The 22,455-nt window shown below is 70.2% G+C and overlaps 1 protein-coding gene across 1 annotated transcript in view; it reads right to left on the reverse strand.

Moving 5' to 3' along the window:
- MEGF8 (multiple EGF like domains 8) overlaps nucleotides 1-21,482 on the reverse strand; it is a 199,332-nt gene extending 177,850 nt beyond the window's left edge. The window contains 27 exon segments of the mRNA XM_065573900.1: nucleotides 1,027-1,128; nucleotides 1,131-1,158; nucleotides 1,671-1,893; nucleotides 2,945-3,009; nucleotides 3,011-3,090; nucleotides 3,093-3,155; nucleotides 3,338-3,534; nucleotides 3,961-4,209; nucleotides 4,445-4,558; nucleotides 4,699-4,830; nucleotides 5,520-5,638; nucleotides 6,196-6,306; nucleotides 6,308-6,436; nucleotides 7,406-7,606; nucleotides 7,933-8,124; nucleotides 8,505-8,668; nucleotides 9,484-9,631; nucleotides 10,853-10,960; nucleotides 11,426-11,583; nucleotides 11,880-11,999; nucleotides 13,650-13,795; nucleotides 14,341-14,521; nucleotides 15,920-16,139; nucleotides 18,289-18,377; nucleotides 18,803-18,983; nucleotides 20,397-20,603; nucleotides 21,170-21,482. Coding sequence (XP_065429972.1) covers nucleotides 1,027-1,128; nucleotides 1,131-1,158; nucleotides 1,671-1,893; nucleotides 2,945-3,009; nucleotides 3,011-3,090; nucleotides 3,093-3,155; nucleotides 3,338-3,534; nucleotides 3,961-4,209; nucleotides 4,445-4,558; nucleotides 4,699-4,830; nucleotides 5,520-5,638; nucleotides 6,196-6,306; nucleotides 6,308-6,436; nucleotides 7,406-7,606; nucleotides 7,933-8,124; nucleotides 8,505-8,668; nucleotides 9,484-9,631; nucleotides 10,853-10,960; nucleotides 11,426-11,583; nucleotides 11,880-11,999; nucleotides 13,650-13,795; nucleotides 14,341-14,521; nucleotides 15,920-16,139; nucleotides 18,289-18,377; nucleotides 18,803-18,983; nucleotides 20,397-20,603; nucleotides 21,170-21,412 — 3,970 coding nt within the window. The 5' untranslated portion in view covers nucleotides 21,413-21,482.
- Nucleotides 21,483-22,455: the final 973 nt, after the last annotated feature.

The raw sequence follows: 22,455 nt of genomic DNA on the forward strand, positions 1-22,455 counted from the left end.
CCCACCCCCTGTGATGGAGTTCTCAACGTTTTCTCTGAATACGGTGTGTGCCTCAGTTTCCCCTGTTACTCCAGTCCCTAGGCGGGGGGATCAGGGGGTTGATCGGTGCAGCGACCCCCGGAGGGCAGGTGTGGCCGCGACTGGCTGCCTGGGCTCAGAGACCGGCCGACACCCTGTAGCCTGGCTCCTGATGGCCGGAGCTTGTCCCAGTGCCTCTCACACCCGTCCCAGTCCCAGCCCCACGCAGGCCTGGCTCCTCTCCTGAGGATCTCCTCTGGGGCCGCCAAATCGCTCACCTGCCCTCCTCCCACAGGCGGATTAGCCCCTGGACCAACAGAGCCCATGGCCAGGGGCCCCGGCCAGTTGGGGGCCCCCAGGAAAATGGGTGCAGGAGCGCGGGGTGGGCGGAGCGGGTCGGGGCGCGGGGGCTGGCAGGTGCCGGAGTGGGACAGGGGCCGGAGCTGGGCCGGGCTGTGGAGTGGGGCTGGCTGCTAATGGGTGGGTCTTGGCCCACCTGTGGCTACGCCCCGTCCCGTCCCCTGCAGAGCCAGCCGGGGCGGGGGGGGGGAGCAGCAGCCCGGGGGACCTGCTGGCCCAGGAAAGGGACAAAGGCCGAGAGGGGCTACGGGGGGGGGAACTGGTCAGTCGGGGACTTTGCTGCAGGTCCCTGGTCTCACAAGCTCTGTTCTACGCTGGGTCCCCACGTCGGGGTCACTCGCTGCCTGGGAGTCGCTGCGGGGGGGCAAAGCCCTTTGGGGGTACGTGAGGTTCCCCAGGGGCCCAGTCCAGGGGGACTCGCTGCGGGGGGGGGGCCCGGGGTGAGCAGGGGGCCGGACGCTCCGAGGTCGGATCCAGGAGGCTCCTGGCCCTGGTGGGAGCCCTGCAGGGAGACGCTGCCCCAGAGCCCTGCCTGGCTTCACCTGGAGCCGTGCCAGAGCCTCCAGCCTGGGACCCCGGGACACCCCCCAACCCCGTGCCATGCCCAGGACCCCAGGGGGCCCGAGCCCCCCCGCTGGCAGTACCCACCTGACGCGGCCTCCACGGTGAGGGGCTGGGCGCGGCCCTGCCCGCAGAAGGCGCCGATGAGGGTCCGGTCGGCCTGGATCTCCCCGCTGTCCAGGAAGGCCGCAGCCCGTCGAAGGCATAGGCATAACTGTGCTGGGGGGCAGGCGGAGATGGGACCCCTGGCCTGACTGCTCCCCCCCCAGCACCCCACCGGGCCCGGGCCCTGCTCCTGCCCCAGCCCTGCTCCCCCCAGCCCCCGGAACGGGCCCTGCTTTCCCCCCCACCCCCCCAGCAACCCCCCACCCCCAGCCTGGGTCCTGCTCCCCCCCTCCAAGGCACCTGGCCAGGCCCTGCTCCCCCCCGCCCCCCTGGGACCCGGCCCGGGCTCTGCTCTCCCCCCAGCACACCCCCCCGCCCTGCTCCCCACCCCCCACGGCCCGGGCCCTGCTCCCCCCGCCCCTGGCACCCGGCCGGGCCCTGCTCTCCGCATAACAGCTGCCACCACAGACCCGGAGCCTGGTACCCCCCGAGAACCTCCTATAGTACCCAAACTGGACCCCACTCTGCCCCCCATGGTCAGACCCTGCTCCACCCCCAGCGCTGCCTCCCCACAGCATCCAGCACGGACCTGCACTCCCCAACGCCCCCCAGCCAGCCCCACTCACCATGCAGGGGGTGCTGAGGTCGGGCTGCAGGGTCAGGCTGATGGCGGGGCAGGGGTGGGCAGGGGGGCAGGGCTCCAGGCCGGGCGAGGCCGACAGCACCCACAGGCAGTGGGCCAGGTCCCCGGGCACCCCCCCTGCCCGCCGGGAGCCCAGGGACCCCGAACCCGAGAGGTTGGCCAGCAGCGAGCGCCCCTCGCACGCCCGGTAGCAGGTGCCCATGTTCCTGGGGGAGAGAGAGCATCAGCGCCGGGGGGGCCCCACACAGGGGTGGGGGGGATCAGGGTGTGCAATGGTCGCAGAGACCCCTAGAGGGCAGGTGTGATGCCCACGGGCTGCAGAGACCGGCTGACACTGATGGCCCCCACCTCCCCCAAGGTGGGGGAGAACAGAGACCAGGTCACCAGGGGCCAGGCAGCTGGAAGCAGGTCAGTCTCCTGGTTTGGGTCTCGGGGGGAGCCCAGGGCTCTGGATAACCCCCCCGCCCCCCCGATGGACTTTGCTGCAGGTCCCTGTGCTCACAAGCTCTGTCCTACGCTGGGTCCCCACGACTAATAACCCGCCGGGGTCACTCGCTGGCTGGGAGTCGCTGCTGGCTGCGGCGGGGGGGGGGGCTCTTTGGGGGGGTATGAGGCTCCCCAGGGGTCCCAGCCAGGGGGCTGAACGCTCCGAGGTTCGACCCAGGAGCCCGCGAAGCCGAGCAGGCACCTCGCCCTGGTGACAGGTGCCCTGCGGAGAGACGCTGCCCCAGAGCCCTGCTAGAGCCCCCAGTCTGGGACCCCGGGACAGGGGGTCTCTGGGGGCCAGGAGGAATGCGGGGATTTCAGGGGTGGGGTCTCACCTGGGGTCCCCACAGAACCTGGCAGCGCAGCCCTCGCAGTGCAGCCCCTCAGCAGGGAGTTGGGGTGTCTGAGGGACAGGAGGAAGGAGGCGTCTCTGGGGGGGAGTTGGAGTGTCTGGGGGGCAGGAGGAAGGAGGCGTCTCTGGGGGGGAGTTGGAGTGTCTGGGGGGCAGGAGGAAGGAGGCGTCTCGGGGGAGTTGGGGTGTCTGAGGGACAGGAGGCGTCTCTGGGGGGGAGTTGGGGTGCCTGGGAGCAGGAGGAAGGAGGCGTCTCTGGGGGGGAGTTGGGGTGCCTGGGGGGCAGGAGGAAGGAGGCGTCTCTGGGGGGGAGTTGGGGGTGCCTGGGGGGCAGGAGGAAGGAGGCATCTCGGGGGGAGTTGGGGTGTCTGAGGGGCAGGAGGAAGGAGGGGTCTCTGGGGCGGACAGGGGGGTCTCACCTGGGGTCCCCGTAGAACCCGGGGGCGCAGCGCTCACAGTGGGGCCCCTCGGCGGGGGGGGCGCAAGTAGCAGGCCCCTGTGGCCCCGTGGCAGTAGCCCCGCTCGGGCAGGCCGTGCCCGTTGCACTCACACGCCTGGCACCCGCCGGGTTCGTGGCGTCGCCGAAGCTGCCGGGCCGGCAGAGGTGGCAGTGCTCGCCGTGGGTCCAGTCTGCGGAGATGGGGCAGAGAGTGAGCGGGGGGGAGAGTTGGGGATGTGGAAGGGGCGTAGGGGGAGTGCAGGGCCAGAGCAGGAGGAGGGGGCTGTGGGGGCTGCAGAGGCCGCGGGGGTGGGGCACGGGGGGGAGTGCAGGGGCCCCAGGGGGGTGATGTGGGGGGCCGCAGGAGACTCACCCTGGCACTCATCGCACACCCCGGGCCCCCCGGCCTCGCAGCTGCTGTGGAAGTGGCAGCCACAGTCCACGCTGCACCGGGCCCCCCCCGCGCTGCCGTTGCCCCCGGCGCCCGGCTCCGACGTCCAGCCCAGCTCGCACTCGCACACGTAGCCGGGGGGGCCACTGCACCGGCCGTGCCCGCACTCCTCGTAGCACCTGGGGAGACGCCGGGGGGGGGGATGGAGCGGGGCAGCCAACGCCGCCCACGCCCCCAGACCTGCACCACCCCCTCCCAGCCCCCTTGAATCCCAACCCCCCCCGAGCCTTGCGCCACCTACTCCCCAGACGCCCCCCAGCCCTGCACCACCTCCTTCCCAGCCCCCCCGAATCCCAACCCCCCTGAATCCCAACCCTCCCAAGCCTTGTGCCACCCCCTCCCCAGACGCCCCCCAGCCCTGCACCACCTCCTTCCCAGCCCCCCAAATCCCAACACCCCCCCAACCCTGCACCGCCCCCTTCCCCCCCGAATCCCAACCCCCCTGAATCCCAACCCCCCCAAGCCTTGTGCCACCCCCTTCCCAGACCCCCTGGACCTCCTCCCCAGCCCTGCTGAGCCCTGCACCGCCCCCTCCCCAGCCTCACGTCTGGTTGCAGTGGCTGGTGCCGTCGCCGGCGTAGCCGCGCTGGCAGTGGCACTCGTAGGCCTCGGGCGTGTTGTGGCAGCGGGCGAAGGGGTGGCAGCGAGCCAGGCCCAGCCGGCACTCATCCACGTCGGGGCACTGCCCGTAGGACCAGGCAGCCGGCTGGGCGGGGGGCAGCCTGTGGCTCTCCCACAGAGCCACCGAGCAGTTGGGGAAGCCGCCCACGCCGGAGAAATCACCCTGCAGGCACCTGGGGCGGGGGGGAAGGAGACGGGGGGTCATGGCAGAGACAGGGGCAGCAACCCCCCCGCCCCACACACTGAGCCAACCAGTCCCTGCCCTGGGGCCGGGTGGGAGCCGGCGCCCCCTAGAGGGGACAGCCCCCTGCCCCATTCCCCGCCCCCCTGAGCCAGCCAGTCCCTGCCCTGGGGCCGGGTGGGAGCCGGCGCCCCCGAGAGGGAACGCCCCACCCCCCAGCCTGTTACCTGCCCAGCGTGGGGTTGTCCGTGTTCCCGCACCAGCCGCACTCGAAGTGCTGCAGACAGTCCCGGCACGTGTTGAACCGGGCGCAGTCCAGGCACTGGGGCACCGAATGGACACTGGGGGCAGGAGACAGACGAGTCAGCCCCAGCTCGGCCCCACCCCCTCCCAGAGCCGGGAGAGAACCCAGGAGTCCTGGCTCCCAGCCCCCAGCCCCCTCCCAGAGCTGGAGAGAACCCGGGGTCCCCGCGCCCCTCACCTGTCGTACCAGCCCCGGCAGTCCCCGTACGGGTACTTGGCCAGGTAGGCGGCGAAGAAGAAGCAGCTGTGGGTGGACTGGCACCAGGCGCACTGGCTGGAGTTGGACAGACACTCGGCGCACGTGCTCCGCCTGGGGGGAGAGGGGGGGTTACTGCTTCCCAGAGCCCCCCCTGCTGCCCCCCCCACCCAGCCACCACCTCCCCCCCAGACAGCGCCCACGCAGCCCCAGCACCCTGCCCACACACTGCCCCCCTAGGTCCTGCCCCCCCCTGCACCGACCCCCCCCCGGCACCCTGCCCACACACTGACCCCCCAGGTCCTGCCCCCCCCTGCACCGACCCCCCCCCCGGCACCCTGCCCACACACTGACCCCCCAGGTCCTGCCCCCCCCGCACCGACCCCCCCCCCGGCACCCTGCCCACACACTGACCCCCCAGGTCCTGCCCCCCCCTGCACCGACCCCCCCCCCGGCACCCTGCCCACACACTGACCCCCTAGGTCCTGCCCCCCCCTGCACCGACCCCCCCCCCGGCACCCTGCCCACACACTGACCCCCCAGGTCCTGCCCTCCCCTGCACCGACACCCCCCCCCGGCACCCTGCCCACACACTGACCTCCCCAGGTCCTGCCCCCCCCAGCACCGACCCCCCCCCCCGGCACCCTGCCCACACACTGACCTCCCCAGGTCCTGCCCCCCCAGCACCGACCCCCCCCCCCCGGCACCCTGCCCACACACTGACCCCCCCTAGGTCCTGCCTCCCCCAGCACCAACCCCCCCCCGGCACCCTGCCCTCCCCCCCCCAGCCCCCCAGGACTCACTGGCGGCACAGCGCGGGGCAGGCGTCGGGGGCGCGGATGCCGTGGGGCTGCCGGCCCCGGCGGCTGCACAGCAGATCCCCCTTCTTGCTACTGTTCACCTGCCACTCGCAGAACGGGTCCTGAGGGGGCACCGGGGGGGGGGGGGGGGTCAGAGTCCCTTCCTGCAGAGCCAGTGCCCCCCAGAGCCCCCCTGTACCTCTTATTCACCACTGTCACACGGCCATGCTATGTTCTGCACTACACCTGCCTGGGGAGGGATCACTTGGAAACTCATAATGTGCTGAACATCGTTGTCCTGTTAGCATGGGCGTACCCACGCGGTGTGTGATGCTGGTCTCTAGACCCCCCGATGGGTCGTCCAGCCCACGGCCACTGGGGGCGTCCCTGGCTGGGGCTGGCCAGGCTCCCCCCCTGGGGCTGCGGGAGGCCTGGGGGCCGGAAGAGTCACCCGCTGGGTGAGTCTGGGGACAAGATCCCGGTTTGTAATTGCCAGGGAACCTTCCTCGTACTTTGCGCTGGCCGGGGGCAGCCGAGCGGCGGGCGGAGCGCAGGGGGCACGGCCGGGAGGGGGCGCTGTTCCCGGGCACAGAGTCGGGCGCACCGCGGTTCAGCCGTCACGTCGTAACCTGGGGAACGTCTCACACACACACACACCCCGCCCCGGTGCCCGTCTCACCGCGCTGCAGGCGTGGCAGTCCCGGTACTCCTCGCACAGGAAGCAGTTGCTGGGCGAGAGGACGAGGCGCACGGAGCCCCCCCCGCATGGCCCCCCCGCCCCCCGGCCCCTCCAGCCGGGCGTGGCAGCTGGCGCTGAGCGGGCACCAGCCGCAGCCCTGGTCGGCCAGGCAGGCCAGGCAGGAGGGATAGGAGGGGCAGGGCCCCGCGCGGAACGGCTCCAGAAAGAAGTACGAGATCTCCTGGGGGGAGAGCGGGCGAGTGAGAACCAGGGGCACCCCCGGCAGCGAGCCCCCCAGGGCACCCCCAATCACCCCCAGCCCCCCAGAGCACCCCCGGTAGCCAGCCCCCCAGGGCACCCTCAATCACCCCCAGCCCCCCAGGGCACCCCGGCAGCCAGCCCCCCAGGGCACTCCCAATCACCCCCAGTCCCCCAGGGCACCCCCAGCAGCCATCCCCCAAGGAACCTCCAATCATCCCCAACCCCCCAGGGCAACCCCGGCAGCCAGCCCTCCCAGGGCATCTCCAATCATTCCCAGACCCCCAGGGAACCCCAGCAGCCAGCCCCCCAGGGCACCTCCCAATCAGCCTGCAGCACCCCTCCCTACCCCAACCAGCCCCTCACCTTTCCCCACCTCACCCCAATCATCCCCCCACGGCACCTGGGTATAGGTGAGTACACAAGGGGGAGAGGGTCGGGGGTACACATGGTGTGGGGGATGGGGGGTACACACTGCCACCTGGCAGAGGGATGGGGGGGAGGGGTCTGGGGGCTTCACGGGGGGGGTTACACACAGGGGGGGTACGTGGAGGGCACGCAGGGGGACACGTGGGGGCACACGGGGGGTACGTGGGGGATACGTGGAGGGCACACGGAACACAGGGGAGGTACGTGGAGAGCACACAGGGGGCAGGGGGTACATGGGGGGCACACAGGGGGCACAGGGGGACACGTGGGGGGCACACCGGGGCACGTGGGGGGCACACCGGGGGCACGGGGGGGGGTTACTCACACTGCCGCCCGGCACCCCAGTGCGGTCCCACACCAGGGTGAGCTCGCTGCTCTGCCTGGCGGGGGGATGGGGTACCTGGGTTACACAGAGGGGGCGGGGGGCACGTGAGGGACACAAAGGGGGCAGGGGGACACGTGGGGGCATACAGGGGGCACAGGGGTACGTGGGAGGCACACAGGGGGCACAGGGGGTACTCACACTGCCGCCCGGCACCCCAGTGCGGTCCCACACCAGGGTGAGTTCGCTGCTCTGCCCGGTGCCCGAGCTGTTGAGATGCCCCTCGACCTGCACCAGGTATTTGTTGCCGCGCTCGGGGCTGCCGAAGAGCCGCTGGGTGCCCGGGCGCTGCAGGGGGCGCGTCTCCTTCTCCTGCTGCACGGCCCAGCGCCCCACCTCCTCCTGCCACGGGCCGGGGGTCAGGGGGAGCCAGACCTCCCTGCCGACCCCTTTGCCCCACAGCGCCCCCGCCTCACAGCGCCCCACCTCCTCCTGCCACGGGCCGGGGGTCAGGGGGAGCCAGAGCCCCCCGCTGCCCCCCTGCCCCACAGCGCCCCCGCCCCACAGCGCCCCACCTCCTCCTGCCACGCGCTGGGGGTCAGGGCGAGCCAGCGCCCCCTGCTGACCCCCCGCCCCACAGCACCCCCAGCTGACCCCACCCTGCTCCCTGGCACAGACCCCACGGCACTGCGTTGGGGCAGCCCCGATGGCCCCGGCTCCCCCCTTACCAGCTCGGGGGCGTTGGGGGCACGGCCCAGCTTGGCGACCACGTGGAGGCGCTGCACACGGGCCCAGACGGAGATGTGGGGGGCGGGGGGGGGCCCGGCCAGCAGCGGGTAGATGAAGCCCTTGTAGACCAGGGAGACATCCATCTCCGAGCTGGGGCTCAGCGTAATGGTCGTGCTGCGGACGATGGACACCTGGGGGGGCACCGGGGTCAGTCTGCTGCAGCCCCCACCCCCACCAGTGCTGCGAGCTTCCCCCGGCAGTGCCCCTGCCCCCCGTGCCCGAGCTGCCCCTCCCGCGCTGGTGTTGTGAGCTTTCCCCAGCAGTGCCCCCTCGCCCCCCTTCCTCCTCGGGGGACCCGGTGCCCGAGCTGCCCCCCCCGGCAGCACCCCCCTGCCCCTGCTGGGGGACCCGGTGCCCGAGCTGCCCCCCCCGGCAGCACCCCCCGGCCCCTGCCGGGGGACCTGGTGCCTGAGCGCCCCCCTTCCCCCTCAGGGGACCCGGTGCTGGAGCTGCCCCCCCCAGCAGCACCCCCCTGCCCCTGCCGGGGGACCCCGTGCCCGAGCTGCCCCACCTTGTCGGGCTGCGAGTCGTTGCGGGGGTGCTGGTAGGTGATGAGGTGCAGGCCGGGCAGGAAGTTGTGACGTTGGCAGCTCTCCAGGGAGGTGATGAACACGGGGCGTGGCCCCCACCAGCCGTAGGTGCCCGAGATCTGCCCCACACGGCACCGGCTCTGCTCTGGGGGGGGGGGGGGGGAAGAGGCTGAGCCCTCATAGGCCCCCGGGAATGCAGCCCCCCCTCAGGGAGCGCAGCCCCCACCACCACCCCTTTTCCCCACCCCCCATCTCTTCCCCAGGAACGCAGCCCCCCCGCCCTGCCCCATCTCTCCCAGCAAATACAGCCCCGAACCCCAACACCCCCTCCTGGCACCCCCCAGCCCATCCCCCCCAGGCCACCCGCCTCTCTTAGAGTGATCCCAGACCAGCCTCAGGTTGGGGGCAGGGAGGAGAGACAGATTGGGGAGGGGCTGGGGGGAGAGACAGGTGGGGTAGATGGGGGAGGGGCTGGGGCAGGGAGAGGGAGGGGGGAAGGAGAGGTGGGTGCGGAGATGGGGGAGGGGACTGGGCGGAAGGAGAGGCAGGTGGGGTAGATGGGGGAGGGGGCCGGGGGGAAGGAGAGACAGGTGAGGAGGAGGGGGGGGAAGGAGAGGTGTGTGGGGTAGATGGGGGAGAGCCGAGGGGAGAGGAGGTGGGGGGGCAGGTGTGGCGGGGGCCGAGGGGCTCACCAGGGACAGGCATGCAGGTAGATGGGGGAGGGGGGCAGGGGGGGCGGAGCCAGGGACGGGGCGGGGCCTAGGGGCTCACCAGCGACCAGCATGCAGTTAGATGGGAGAGGGGCCAGGGGGAAAGGAGATGGGTGGGGAGGGGTGGGGGAGCGGCTGGGGGCGGAGCCGGGGGAGGGGGCGGGGTTGAGGGGCTCACCAGCGATGGGCAGGTAGATGGGGGAGGGGCCGGGGGAGAGGAGACAGGTGGGGAGGGGCCGGGGGGGCTCACCAGCAACAGGCATGCAGGTCTCGTTCTGCACACACCATCCGAAGGGCCCCGGCGCGCGGGGCAGGGGGGGCCCGGCCCCCCCAAACGCCAGGCAGGACTCGCAGTCCACCAGGAGCCGAGCCAGGCCCAGGCAGCCGGTGCTGGGACACTGAGAGAGAGAGAGACATCAACAGGGGAGCATGGCCAACGCCCCCACTGCACTTCACTGGAGAGCACCCAGGAGTCCTGGCTCCCAGCCCCCTGCTCTAACCACCAGCCCCCACCCCCCACCCAGAGCCAGGGAGAGAACCCAGGAGTCCTGGCTCCCAGCCCCCTGCTCTAACCACCAGCCCCCACCCCCCCTCCCAGAGCCAGGGAGAGAACCCAGGAGTCCTGGCTCCCAGCCCCCTGCTCTAACCACCAGCCCCCACCCCCCCTCCCAGAGCCAGGGAGAGAACCCAGGAGTCCTGGCTCCCAGCCCCCCCTGCTCTAACCACCAGCCCCCACTCCTCTCCTAGAGCCAGGGAGAGAACCCAGGAGTCCTGGCTCCCAGCCCCCTGCTCTAACCACCAGCCCCCACCCCCCCTCCCAGAGCCAGGGAGAGAACCCAGGAGTCTGTACCTCACCCCCGGGGGTGTGACGAAGTGGGGGATTTTCTTAGTGTTTTGCATGAACACTGTGTGTGCCTCAGTTTCCCCATGTGCTGTGTGTGTAACGAGGTGGGGGAAGGGGTTTGTAATTGCAGGGGACCAGGTGTGACCTCGCCTAGCAGCCGGGACCCCGGACACCGGCCTGGAGATTGGGGACCCAGCGACTGGTGACCGGGGGGCCCAGCCCAGCTCGGGAGCAGCCGGTTCTGGCCAGTGGGGGGTCAATGGGCTGAGGAGAGGGGGGCCCGGGGACCTGACCAGCCGGGTCCAGCCAGGGGGGAACAAAGGACGGCAGAGAGAGGCCCAGCGGCCTGTTCACCTGGGACTGAAGACAAAGGGCGGAGGAGGGGCGGGTGGGGGAGGGGATTTAGGGGGCTGGGCTGGAAGGAGGGGGTGGGGTGGGGCTGGGCTGGGGACAAGGAGCAGCCGGACCCATGGGGACGGGACAGACCCAACTGGCCGGGGCTGAGACTGGCCAGGCCTGAGGGCCCTGAGAACTGCCTGGGCTGGGTCCAGACGCTCAATACATCTCCTGTGTGACGCTGGCAGAGTCCCTGAAGCTACAGATCGGGGGGGCGTTGCTCCCTCTGGGGGCGGGGGCCCCGGGGACCCAGAGCGAGGGGACTCCCCGAGGGGCCCACGGCAGAGCCAGGCTGCTGGGGGCTCAGGGGGGCGGTCCCAGGGGGCGGGGGCCCTGCGGCGCAGAGGAGCCGGGGGGGCAGAGCCAGGGGGTCACTCACGTTGCTGTGGGGCGCGGGGCTCTGGCAGGCATCCAGACACCAGGAGCACTCGGGGTCCTTCCCACAGGTGCTGCTCTCAGAGTACATGGAGCAGTAATCCAGGTGGTACTGGGGGGAGGGGGGCAGGGCAGTGAGGGAGGGGCTGCCCCCCAACAGCCCCCCAACCTGCAGCAAGGGATCCCCCTCCCCCGCCCCAGCCACAAACCCGACCCCTCTTCCCCCACCAGCCAGAGACAACCCCCCCAACTCCACACCCGAGAGCCCGCTGGCTGTCTCCCCACATCGAGGCAGCAATCACCCAGGTGGGGGGACGAGGGGGAGTTAATGGGCCCCAGGCAGCTCCCCTGCAAGCCAGAGCCTCCTTGTCCCCCCAGCCAGAACCCCGCAAGCCAGATCCCCTCCACGGGCCGGAAAAGGGGGGGGGTCACTGATCTGCTCCTGTGAGCTCCCAGAGCGCGGAGGGGAAGCCGGGGGTACTGGGGGGCAGCAGGGGGTGGGGGGCCTGGCAGAGGTTAGGGTCCCTGTGGCGGAGGGGGCGCTGGGGGGAGTGGCAGGGCCCCGGGGGTCACTTACGTTCTGGGCGGGCACCTGGAAGACGAAGGTGGGCACCTTGTAGGCCACGAGGTCCCCGCGGGGGGCCCCGCTGAACCCCCCGGCCACCAGCAGCACGTTGTCCTGCAGCACGGCCGCCACGTGGGAATAGCGCCCCCCGGCCGCCCGCCCGGCCCGCTCTGCCAAGAGGGGAGCATCAGGCAGCACCGGGACCCACTGGCCCCCCGGCCGCCGGGCGTCCTCCCAACCCCTCCATCCGCCAGGGTGCCCCCCCCCCGCCAGCCACTGGGGAGTTGCCCATGCCCCTTCCTCCATCTCTTGGGGCATCCCCTCACCCTCGCCCCGCCCCTGTCCACCAGGGCTCCCCCCCACGACCGCCCCTCCCCATCCTCACCCCTGCTCCCCCATCTCCTGGGGCATCCCCCCTCCCCCCACACCTGCCCCTCTTGCTCCCTAGGGTACCCGAGCCCCTCACCATGGGGCAGGCTTCGTGCCAGCGCCTGGCCGGGCACCCACTGGTGGCAGCCCAGGTGGTAGAAGAAAAGTTCGTCCTCGTAGCACTTCTCCTCATGGTAGTGAATGTGCACGTTACCCCCTGTGGGCGAGAGGGGTCAGACTGGGGGGCAGCACAGCCGAGGGGGGACGGGGGGGTCAGACCCGGGGGGGGGGGGGGTGACGTTATGAGTGTAATATAACAGCTCATTGAAGGTGACAGGGCCAGAAAGAGTTAATTAACTCACAGACTGACCTGACCCAGGGCCGAACTTTAGAGACTGGTTAGGAAGATCTGTAACTGAACAGAGCTGGGAAATGCAAGTCTGCATTGTTAGCGGTAGAAGGGAGATGTTTGCTCAGGGCTTGTGATGGGAGCAAACAAGTCTTGTCTATTGCTACAGCGTTGATTCAAAGATCAAAAAGGGAATATTAACAGTTAGGGAGACACTTGAGGTCTCTATGTCTCTTTGAAGGTTGTGGTGACCTGTGTCTGAACTGTTCAATGGATAAATGACCCTGTGCTAATTGCCAGGATGTTTGGGAGAAGGAGAGTTAGGCCTATTGTTTTCTCAGGCCGAAAGGCTGCTGGAAATGTATAAAAACCCTGGGCCACGATCCTGCTTCATCTCAGATCTGCTTTGGGTTTCAAGAGGGGGAAACCTTAAGTCACAAGGATTGAGATCCCCAGTCACTGACTGGAGCCGCCTGAATATGGACATGGGACTATAACCTCTGGACTATTTCTAAAGGGACTTTTGGCAACTACAGGCTCATCTCTGCTGTGTCTGAACCTCAAGCATTGAATTCACGTCTGTCTGTATATTGATCTTTTAACCAACACTCCCTCTCTCTCTCTCTCTCTTTTCTTTTTTAATGAATTTCAGCTTAGTTCATAAGAATTGGCTATAGCGAGTATTTTGGGTAAGATCTAAGTTGTAATTGGACCTGCATATGTGGCTGATCCTTTGGGGTTGGAAGAGCCTTTTCTTTTATATGATGAGATCAGATTGTCAGGAATCATCATCACATCTGACAGGTGTGTCTGGACGGAGGCGGGACGCTGGGCACTTTAAGGGAACTGCGTTGTTGGGACTTCTCAGTAACCAGGGAGGTAACACAGAAGCTGTTTTGTGCTGGTTGGTAAATCTAAGTATTGGAAACCCCCCCAGCGTTTGGGGTTTCTCTGCCCCGTTTTGTTTGCAGTTCACCCTGATTGAGTGACCTCAGCTGGCTCCAACGGGCAGCACCATCACAGTGGGTTAATTCTCACTCACCACAGACCCCACACGGGGGGCTGATGATGAAGGAGGGAACAGGATGGGGGCGTGGGAGGTTCTGGGGGGGTGAGCACATAGGCACCAATGATGGGGTGTCACTCAGCGTACACTGCCACCTGGGCCCAGTGACATGGGGGGCCTTAAGGGGGGGCCAGTAGGGGCTCCCCAGCCCCTGTGGGGGCAGTCACCACAGGAGAGTCCTTGTAGGGGTGGGGGGTGGAAGGTCAGAGAGAGGGTCCCCAGAGTGGTCAGGGGGGTCCTGGCGGGGGGGAGCCAGGGGGGGTCCGAGGCGGATGAGGGGGGTCCCGGCGGGGGGGAGCCAGGGGGGCTCCCGGCGGGGGGGGGGTCCGAGGCGGATCAGGGAGGTCAGAGGGGGGTCCCGGCGGGGGGGAGCCAGGGGGGCTCCCGGCGGGGGGGGTCCGAGGCGGATCAGGGAGGTCAGAGGGGGGTCCCGGCGGGGCGCGGTCGCTCACCGTACACCACCATGTAGTTGCCCAGCAGACTGGCGCTGTGGAAGGCGCGCTCCCGGGGGCCGTGCTGGGGGTCGCGCCCGCGCAAGGGGCTCCAATGGCGCAGGTCCACGTGGAACAGGTCCGTACTGTTCACCCGCATGCTGAACCTGGGGGGGGACGAGTCAGCCGGGGAGCGTGACCCCCAGCCCCCCGCAGCGCTCAGCCACGCCCCTGCCTCTCCCTGGGCCCCTCAGCCACACACCCCACCTCTCCCTGGGCCCCCCAGGCCTCAGCCACACCCCCAGCCTCTCCTTGGGCCCCTCAGCCATGCCCCCCCAGCCTTTCCTTGGATCCTCCAGCCTCTCCCTGGCCCTCCCAGCCATGCCCCCCACCTCTCCCTGGCCCCCCCAGGCCTCAGCCACACCCCCAGCCTCTCCTTGGGCCCCTCAGGCACGCCCCCCCAGCCTTTCCTTGGGCCCTCCAGCCTCTCCCTGGGCCCCTCAGCCATGCCCCCCCGCCTTTCCTTGGGCCCTCCAGCCTCTCCCTGGGCCCCTCAGCCATGCCCCCCCAGCCTCTCCCTGGGCCCCCCAGGCCTCAGCCACACCCCCAGCCTCTCCCTGGGCCCCTCAGCCATGCCCCCCGCCTCTCCGTGGGCCCTCCAGCCTTTCCTTGGGCCACCCAGCCCTCAGCCACGCCCCGCAGCCCCGCTCACCGGGCTGTGGAGGGCCGGTGGCCCCCGTACACCAGCAGGGCGCGGGAAGGCGGGTGGAAGACCATGGAGTGCCCGGCAGCAGCGGGCGCCTTCCCCCCGGCGGGCACCACGCGCTCCCACTGCCACCTCTCCAGATGGAAGCGGAACATCTGCGAGGAGAAGACGTCCACGGCTGTGCGGCCTGCGGGGGGGGGAGCAGGGATAGCGGGGATGGAACCCAGGTGTCCTGGCTCCAACCCCCACCGCATCCCCAGCTCTAACTACTAGCCCCCACTCCAGTCCCAGAGCTGGGACACAGCCCAGGTGTCTGTGTGAGGAAATGGGAATGTTCTGAATACTGGGTGTGCCTCAGTTTCCCGTGTGTTACTCCAGTACCTAGGTGGGGGGGATCAGGGGGTGTGATCGCTGCAGAGACCCCTAGAGGGCAGGTGTGACGCCGACGGGCTGTCTGGGCACAGAGCCCGGCCAACACCCTGTATCCTTGCGACTGATGGCCGGAGCCCGTCGCCTGCAGGAGCCAGCCAGGGAGTTGGGGCCGCCCAGTCGACCTGCTGGCCCAGGACGGAGACAAAGGCCGAAGGAGGCGACAGGCGGGGCTGAGGCTGGGCTGCTGGTTTGGGACTCGGGGGGAGCCCAGGGCTCCCTGCGCTGACAAGCTCTGTTCTGCGATGGGTTCCCCACGACGACGACCAGGCGCAGAGCAGCCATTTCCACACCCTGGCTGAGCCCAGCGGCTCCCGCAGAGGTAGCAGAACCCATTGCAGTAACGGCTCCAGCGTACTCGGTGCGGAGACGTTCGTGGGCCCATCGCGGGAGCCGCTCGCACGCCGGGGCGGCCCTGATTTCCCATGTGTGCGTTAGACGCCCCCATCCCCCAGGGCTGGTTTGGATTCGGCTCAGAGGTCACCACGATGCCCCCAGAAGGTCAAACCCAGGAACCTTCTGCCTGGGACCCGGCACAAGGTGCTTATTTGTTAAGTCTTGTTTAGCCCAGTCTGCTTCCCAGCCTCCTTCGGGTCGCAGCCGACTGCACGAGGCGCAACGGCCGTGCCCGAAAGGCTTGTGAGGCGTCAGACGGGGGGGGGACGTTATGAAGGTCTGCATGGATTGGAGACATCTGGATTCGCTGAGCTTCGTGGGATGTTGCTCGCCGACTCGGCAGGGGAGCGATGTTAGAGAGGATCAGTGTCCACAACTAATAACCTGTCTGGTCACACGCTGGCTGGGAGTCCCTGCTGGCTGGGGGGGGCCCTTTGGGGGCACGTGAGGCTCCCCGGGGGTCCCATCCAGGGGGACAAGCTGTGGGGAGATCCCAGGTTCACCAGGGGGCTGAACGCTCCGAGGTCGGACCCAGGAGGCCCCGAAGCCAAGCAGGCTTCTGGCCCTGGTGACAGGTGCCCTGTGGGGAGACGCTGCCCCAGAGCCCTGCCTAGCTTCACCCGGAGCCGTGCCAGAGCCCTCAGCCTGGGACCCCGGGACACCTGGCTCCCAGCCCCCCCGCTCTAACCCACCAGCCCCCACTCCCCTCCTGGAGGCAGGGAGGGAACCCAGGTGTCTTGGCTCCCAGCCCACGTCTCACCTCCAAAGACGTACAGCCACGTGTCGACCACGGCTGCGGCGTGGCTAGCCAGGCCGGGGGGCAGAGAGCCTGTGGCGTTGGGGGGGGCCAACTCCAGCCAGTACCCATCGTGGGGTTGGTACATCCAGACGTCGCTGGCCAGGAAGCCGTCGGCCAGCTCCCCGCCGCACAGCACCAGGCAGCCCTGCCAGGCCACGGCCACGTGGGAGTGACGGGCCGCCTGAAGGGGGAGAGGGGGTTAGTGCAGGGGGAGGGGACACACCACCGCAGGGGTGGGGGGGGCACAGTCTGTGGCTGATGGCCCTGCGCCAGCAGCCGCCCGGCCTGACGCACTTGCTACACCCCACGCTGGGCCGGGGGACGGAGCTCAGGACGTAGGACGTGGTTTGAAACCTGCCACCAGCATCCCAGGGAGGCAGTTGAGAACACGCGGGAATGTGAAGCTGGTGGGGCTGCCCCGTCCCGAGGGCTCTGCCCTGCCACTGTGCGGGGGGGCCATGACTAGCGTCTGTCTGACAAGGCGGGGGGGGGGGGGTGTCTGCCCTGGGGAAAGGACCCAGCCGGGGTGGCAGGGAACAGAGCCACAGAGCCAGCCAGCCGGAGAGAGATGCCGGGGCTGGCTCTGCCCTTTCTCGGATCCCCGCAGAGGGCTGAGCACGGAAACGCCCGGCGCGGCCCAGCGTGACTGTCCTGGAAAGCGAGCAGCACTCAGGTGCCGGCGTTACCGCTGCCTGAGGAGCTAGAGACGCACGGATGTTACGCTTCCCCCAGGCTGCCGGGAACTGGGGCCGGCAGCCTGAGATCACCCGGCCTCGGGGACCAGGGTCACTGAGCCTTGGGGGAGACAAGCAAGGCGGGACGTCCCCTTTGGCCCCTGCACTGCACGGACGCCAGGGCCCAGAGCTCTGGCCAGCCGAGAATGGGGGGCAGCGTGGTGCATGCTGGGAGCTGTGCCCCTCGCAGGTGGGGGTCAGAGCCCTAGGGGGCGGCGCGGTGCATGCTGGGAGCTGGGCTCCCTGGGGGGCAGGGTCCAAGGAGGTGTGGGGGTCCTTCCGCCAAGGGGGGGGGCCGATGTCTGTGGAAAACGCCCGGCTTAGCAAGACTCTTGCGGAGGAGGAGGGGGGCCGGCGGCGTGTGGTGCGCGGGCAGAGCCGGCCGTGGCTGGGGAGCAGGCAGCAGGCGAGAGAACCCGGAGCCTGGCCTGCGCTGGAGCCCCTTTGACGCGGTTTCACTGAGCCCTTGTCTACACGACGCGGCGTAGCCGGGCTGGCAGACCGGGAGCTGGGCACGCTGCACGGCTGCTCTGCCGAGAAAATCGAACCCGCCCAGGGAGAGCACAGCAGAGCCACAAACATTCAGGACGCCCATGGGACTGGCCTCCCCCAGTATCCCACAATGCCCACCCTGACCGCTCTGCTCCGTTTGCAACTCGGTGCCCTGCAGACACACCCCCTCCCTGCACTCGGAGCCCCGGCCTGGAGAGCTCAGAGCCGCTGCGGGGGGCGCGCCGGGAGAACGCGGCGAAGCATGGATGTGGGATCCTGCTCTCCTGGCACAGCGGCGGGGCGAGACCACTGTGCTGGGGTGGGGGGGTCCCCCTCCCCAGGATTAGCTGTTCCGGCTGCTGTGTGACCGTACAGAGAGGGTGTGTCGAAACACTCGCCCCCAGACACACACACTCACTCCCGTCTCACACGTCAGTTGACGATGCAGCCCGTGACGCTGGCCCTGCCCCATGAGGCTTTGCAGCCCCGCACCCCCACAAGCCCCTGCGGCCCATCGCACGGTGGGTAGGTCCCCGCCGGACTCTGCCGGCACAGAGAGCTCGTGGGGACGCAGCGTAACTTGTGAACCAAACTCTGCCGTGTAGACACGGCCCCGGGTTTGCCGTACCCGTCTGACCAGCCCCGCGCGCGGATCCGGGAACTCCCGGCTGAGCTGCCGGGGCCGGATTCACCCCAGCGCGCTGACACGCTGCGTCTCTGAGCCACACGGGAGTGGGCCGGGCAAGGCCGGGCGCACGCTGTGGGGGAGGGTGCTGGGCTGCCACTCGGCTGGGCCCAGCAGGGGGGGACATACCGGGGAGGAGGAGCACAGGAGGGGCACGGGGATGGACGTACAGGGGAGGAGGGGTGTGGGGGGGGCACAAGGAGGAGGCACGTACCGGGGAGGAGGAGCACAGGAGGGGCCCGGGGGGGACGTACCGGGGAGGAGGGGCACAGAGGGGGCCCGGGGGGGACGTACCGGGGAGGAGGGGCACAGAGGGGGCCCGGGGGGGGACGTACCGGGGAGGAGGGGCACAGGGGAGGCCCCGGGGGGACGTACCGGGGACGAGGGGCACAGGAGGGGGCACAAGGGGGGGCACGTACCGGGGAGGGGCTCAGCACCCGGCGCTGCCATAGGTTGGAGGTGAAGTTGTAGATGACGAGGTCGCCCAGCGCCGTGTTCAGATCCAGCCCTTGGGGAGCAGAGCAGCTGTGAGGGGGGGCCCCAAACGCCTGCCTCACCCCCCTGCATCCCCCTTGCCACCCCTAGCCCACCTCCCCACAGCCCTCCTTCCCCCCCGTCCCCACCCCTACCCTGCCCCACCTCCCCTCAACCCCACTGCACCCCCCACCCACCCTGCCACCCTGCCCCCAACCCTACCCCAACTCCTCCCACCCTACCCCCCTGTACCCCGTCCCCACCCCTACCCTGCCCCACCTCCCCTCAGCCCCACTGCACCCCCCACCCACCCTGCCACCCTGCCCCCAACCCTACCCCAACTCCTCCCACCCTACCCCCCTGTACCCCCGTCCCCACCCCTACCCTGCCCCACTGCGTCCCCCACCCACCCTGCACCCCCCACTGTGCCCCAACCCCCGTGGCGGCGGTGTCTCTGACCCCCGAAGATGTAGAACGCCCCGGTGGGGGGCAGGACGGCGCCAGCAGCAGCCGTGCGGGGCCGGAAGTGGGGATCCCCGGAGCTCACGTTGTACCAGCGCCCGGCACCCTGGTTCTCGCCCAGCGCCAGGTCACAGGCCTCGCCCACAAAGCCTGGCTGGCACCGGCACCGGTCAGACTCCTGCGGGGACAGACAGACAGATGGACGGAGGGTCCCGGCTCGCAGACCCCCAGCCCCGGGTCCTGGCCCGTCCCTCCGGTCACAGGGGACAGGGAGCCGTGGGGGGAAAGTCTCCCTCACCTGGTGGTGGGGGCAGTGGGGCTCAGGGATCTAACATGGTCACAGGCCCCGTAGCCCAGGCAGTAGCCGTCGCAGTGGAGCTCAGGAGGGCAGTGGGGCTTGGGGGAGATCGGGGGGCAGTGGGGCTCGGGGGTCTCACCTGGTCACAGGCCCCGTGGCCCAGGCAGTAGCTGTCGCAGTGGGGCTCGGGGGAGGTCGGAGGGCTCGGGGGGCAGTGGGGCTCGGGGGAGATCGGGGGGCAGTGGGGCTCGGGGGAGGTCAGGGGGGCTCGGGGGGGGTCGGGGGGGATCAGGGGGGCAGTGGGGCTCGGGGAAGGTCGGAGGGGCAGGGGGGCTCGGGGGAGGTCAGGGGGGGCTCGGGGGAGGTCGGGGGCAGTGGGGCTCAGGGAAGGTCGGAGGGGCGGGGGGGCTCGGGGGAGGTCGGGGGCAGTGGGGCTTGGGGGAGGTCAGGGGGGCAGTGGGGCTCGGGGGTCTCACCTGGTCACAGGCCCCGTGGCCCAGGCAGTAGCTGTCGCAGTGGGGCTCGGGGGAGGTCGGAGGGCTCGGGGGGCAGTGGGGCTCGGGGGAGATCGGGGGGCAGTGGGGCTCGGGGGGGGTCGGGGGAGGTCGGGGGCAGTGGGGCTCGGGGGAGGTCAGGGGGGCTCGGGGGAGGTCGGGGGAGGTCAGGGGGGCAGTGGGGCTCAGGAATCTAACATGGTCACAGGCCCCGTAGCCCAGGCAGTAGCCGTCGCAGTGGAGCTCAGGAGGGCAGTGGGGCTCGGGGAAGGTCAGGGAGCAGTGGGGCTCGGGGGAGCAGTGGGGCTCGGGGAAGGTCAGGGGGCAGTGGGGCTCGGAGGAGCAGTGGGGCTCGGGGGTGGTCAGGGAGCAGTGGGGCTCGGGGGAGCAGTGGGGCTCGGGGAAGGTCAGGGAGCAGTGGGGCTCGGGGGAGCAGTGGGGCTCGGGGAAGGTCAGGGGGCAGTGGGGCTCGGGGGAGGTCGGGGGGCAGTGGGGCTCGGGGGGGTCGGGGGCAGTGGGGCTCGGGGGGGTCGGGGGCAGTGGGGCTCAGGGAAGGTCAGGGGGGCTCGGGGGAGGTCGGGGGGCAGTGAGACTCGGGAAGGTCAGGGGGGCTCGGGGGGGGTCGGGGGGGGGTCGGGGGAGGTTGGGGGGGGCAGTGGGGCTCGGGGGTGGTCAGGGGGGCTCGGGGGAGGTCGGGGGGGCAGTGGGGCTCGGGGGGGGGGTCAGGGAGCAGTGGGGCTTGGGGGAGGTCAGGGGGGCTCGGGGGGGGGTCGGGGGCAGTGGGGCTCGGGGGTCTCACCTGGTCACAGGCCCCGTGGCCCAGGCAGTAGCTGTCGCAGTGGGGCTCGGCGCAGTCGGGCCCCCCCCAGCCAGGCTGACACTGGCACTGGCCGTGGGGCTCGCAGGCGCCGTGGCCGGAGCAGCCGCGGGGGCAGAGCGAGACCCGGTAGCTGGCGTTGAAGCCCAGAAGGTTGTAGTTGGCGTCACTGAACAGGTGCAGCAGCATCTGGGGTGTGTGAGACGGGGTCAAAGAGACGGGCCCCCCCAACCCCACCTACCCCCCACAGCCCCCAGTCACCCCCCAACGCCCCACCTACCTCCCCACAGCCCCCAGTCACCCCCCACTTACCCCCCCACAGCCCCCAATCACCCCCCACCTACCCCCAGTCACCCCCCACAGACCCAAGTCACTCCCCAACCTCCCACCTACCTCCCCACAGCCCCCAGTCACCCCCCACCTACCCCCAGTCACCCCCACCTACCCCCAGTCACTCCCCAACCTCCCACCTACCCCCCCACAACCCCCAGTAACTCCCCACCTACCCCCAGTCACCCCCCACAACCCACCTATCCCCCCACAGACCCCAGTCACCCCCAACCCCTCATCTACCCCCCCACAACCCCCAGTAAGCCCCATCTACCCCCCACAGCCCCCAGTAACCCCCCATCCTCCAAACTCTCCCCAGCCCCCCACTTTCCCAACAACCCCTCCCCACACTGACCCCACTACCCTCCCCCGGACTCTCCCCCCTTCTCACACCCTGCCCCGCCAGCCCCGGGGGGGGGGGTCACCTTGCCGGAGGTGGCCTCGAGGGGGGGGGGCAGGGTGCTGCCGCTCAAGCTGGCCAGCAGGGGGCAGCGCGGGGAGTCGCCGTCGTAGACGAAGAGGTAGTCGTAGGTGCACTCCGTGTCCATGAACAGGAAGGTCAGGAGCACCCGGTGCCGGCTGCTGGGGGCTGGGGAGACATGGGGGGGGTCAGACACGAGACCCCAACACTGCCCCGCAGGGAGCACAACTCCCAGCATGCACCACATCGCCCCCCAGGGCTGTGACCCCTCCCCACAGGCACCATGGCACCCCCCAGGGCCCTGACCCCCCCCCCCACGGGGAGTACAGCTCCCAGCATGCACCACGGTGCCCACCAGGGCCCTGACCTCCCCTCCACGGAGAGCACAGCTCCCAGCATGCACCACGGCGTCCCCCCAGGGCTGTGACCCCCCCCCCTCCACAGGGAGCATGGCTCCTAGCAAGCACCACGTCACCCCCCAGGGCTGTGATCCCCTCCCCACAGGCACCACGGCGTCCCCCGGGGCCCTGACCCGCCCCCACATGGGGAGCACAGCTCCCAGCATGCACCACGGCGCCCCCCAGGGCCCTGACACCCCCCTCCACAGGGAGCACAGCTCCCAGCATGCACCACGGTGCCCACCAGGGCCCTGACCCCCTCCCCCCCTACACCAGGAGCACGGCTCCCAGCATGCACCACAGCGCCTCCCAGGGCTCTGATGCCCCCCTCAGGCTTTCATTGATTTCAAGGCCAGAAGGCACCACTGTGCCTGTCTCGTCTGACCCGTCGGAGACCTGCCCCGAATCCCCCCGGGCAGAGCCCCACAGCCGGCCAGGCGGGACCGTAACGGCCTCAGGGATGGGATCCGTGGTCCAAGGGGCCATTCCCCTCCCTAGGCCCCGTCCGATCGGGTCCCGCTCCCCGTCCCAGCCGGGGGCGCGTCCGGCCTTTCACTGCCGGAGCAAAGAGCCCCCGACCCCGGGGCCGAGTCCCCCTGACCCTCCCTGGCCCCGCTGAGCGGCGGGAGCTCCTGGCGGCTCTGGAGCAGGGCTTCGAACCCTCGAATGGTCCTCGGGGCTCTGCTCCAGCCCCTCCCCAGCGTCTCACCAGCCGGACGGAGCGCAGGGCCCAGCTCCGGGTGTGGGGGCCTCCAGCCCGAGCCCAGAAGGGAGGTCCCCCCCTGGTCCTGCTCGAGGCCCCGTTTGTGCAGCCCGGGAGGGCGCCAGCCCCTGTGGCACCGCTGGGGGCTCGTGTGCAGCCGGTGCCCCCCACGCCCCACACCTTCGATCA

The sequence above is a fragment of the Chrysemys picta genome, chromosome 20 (assembly GCF_011386835.1).
Source record: "Chrysemys picta bellii isolate R12L10 chromosome 20, ASM1138683v2, whole genome shotgun sequence".
Lineage (NCBI taxonomy): Eukaryota > Metazoa > Chordata > Testudines > Emydidae > Chrysemys > Chrysemys picta.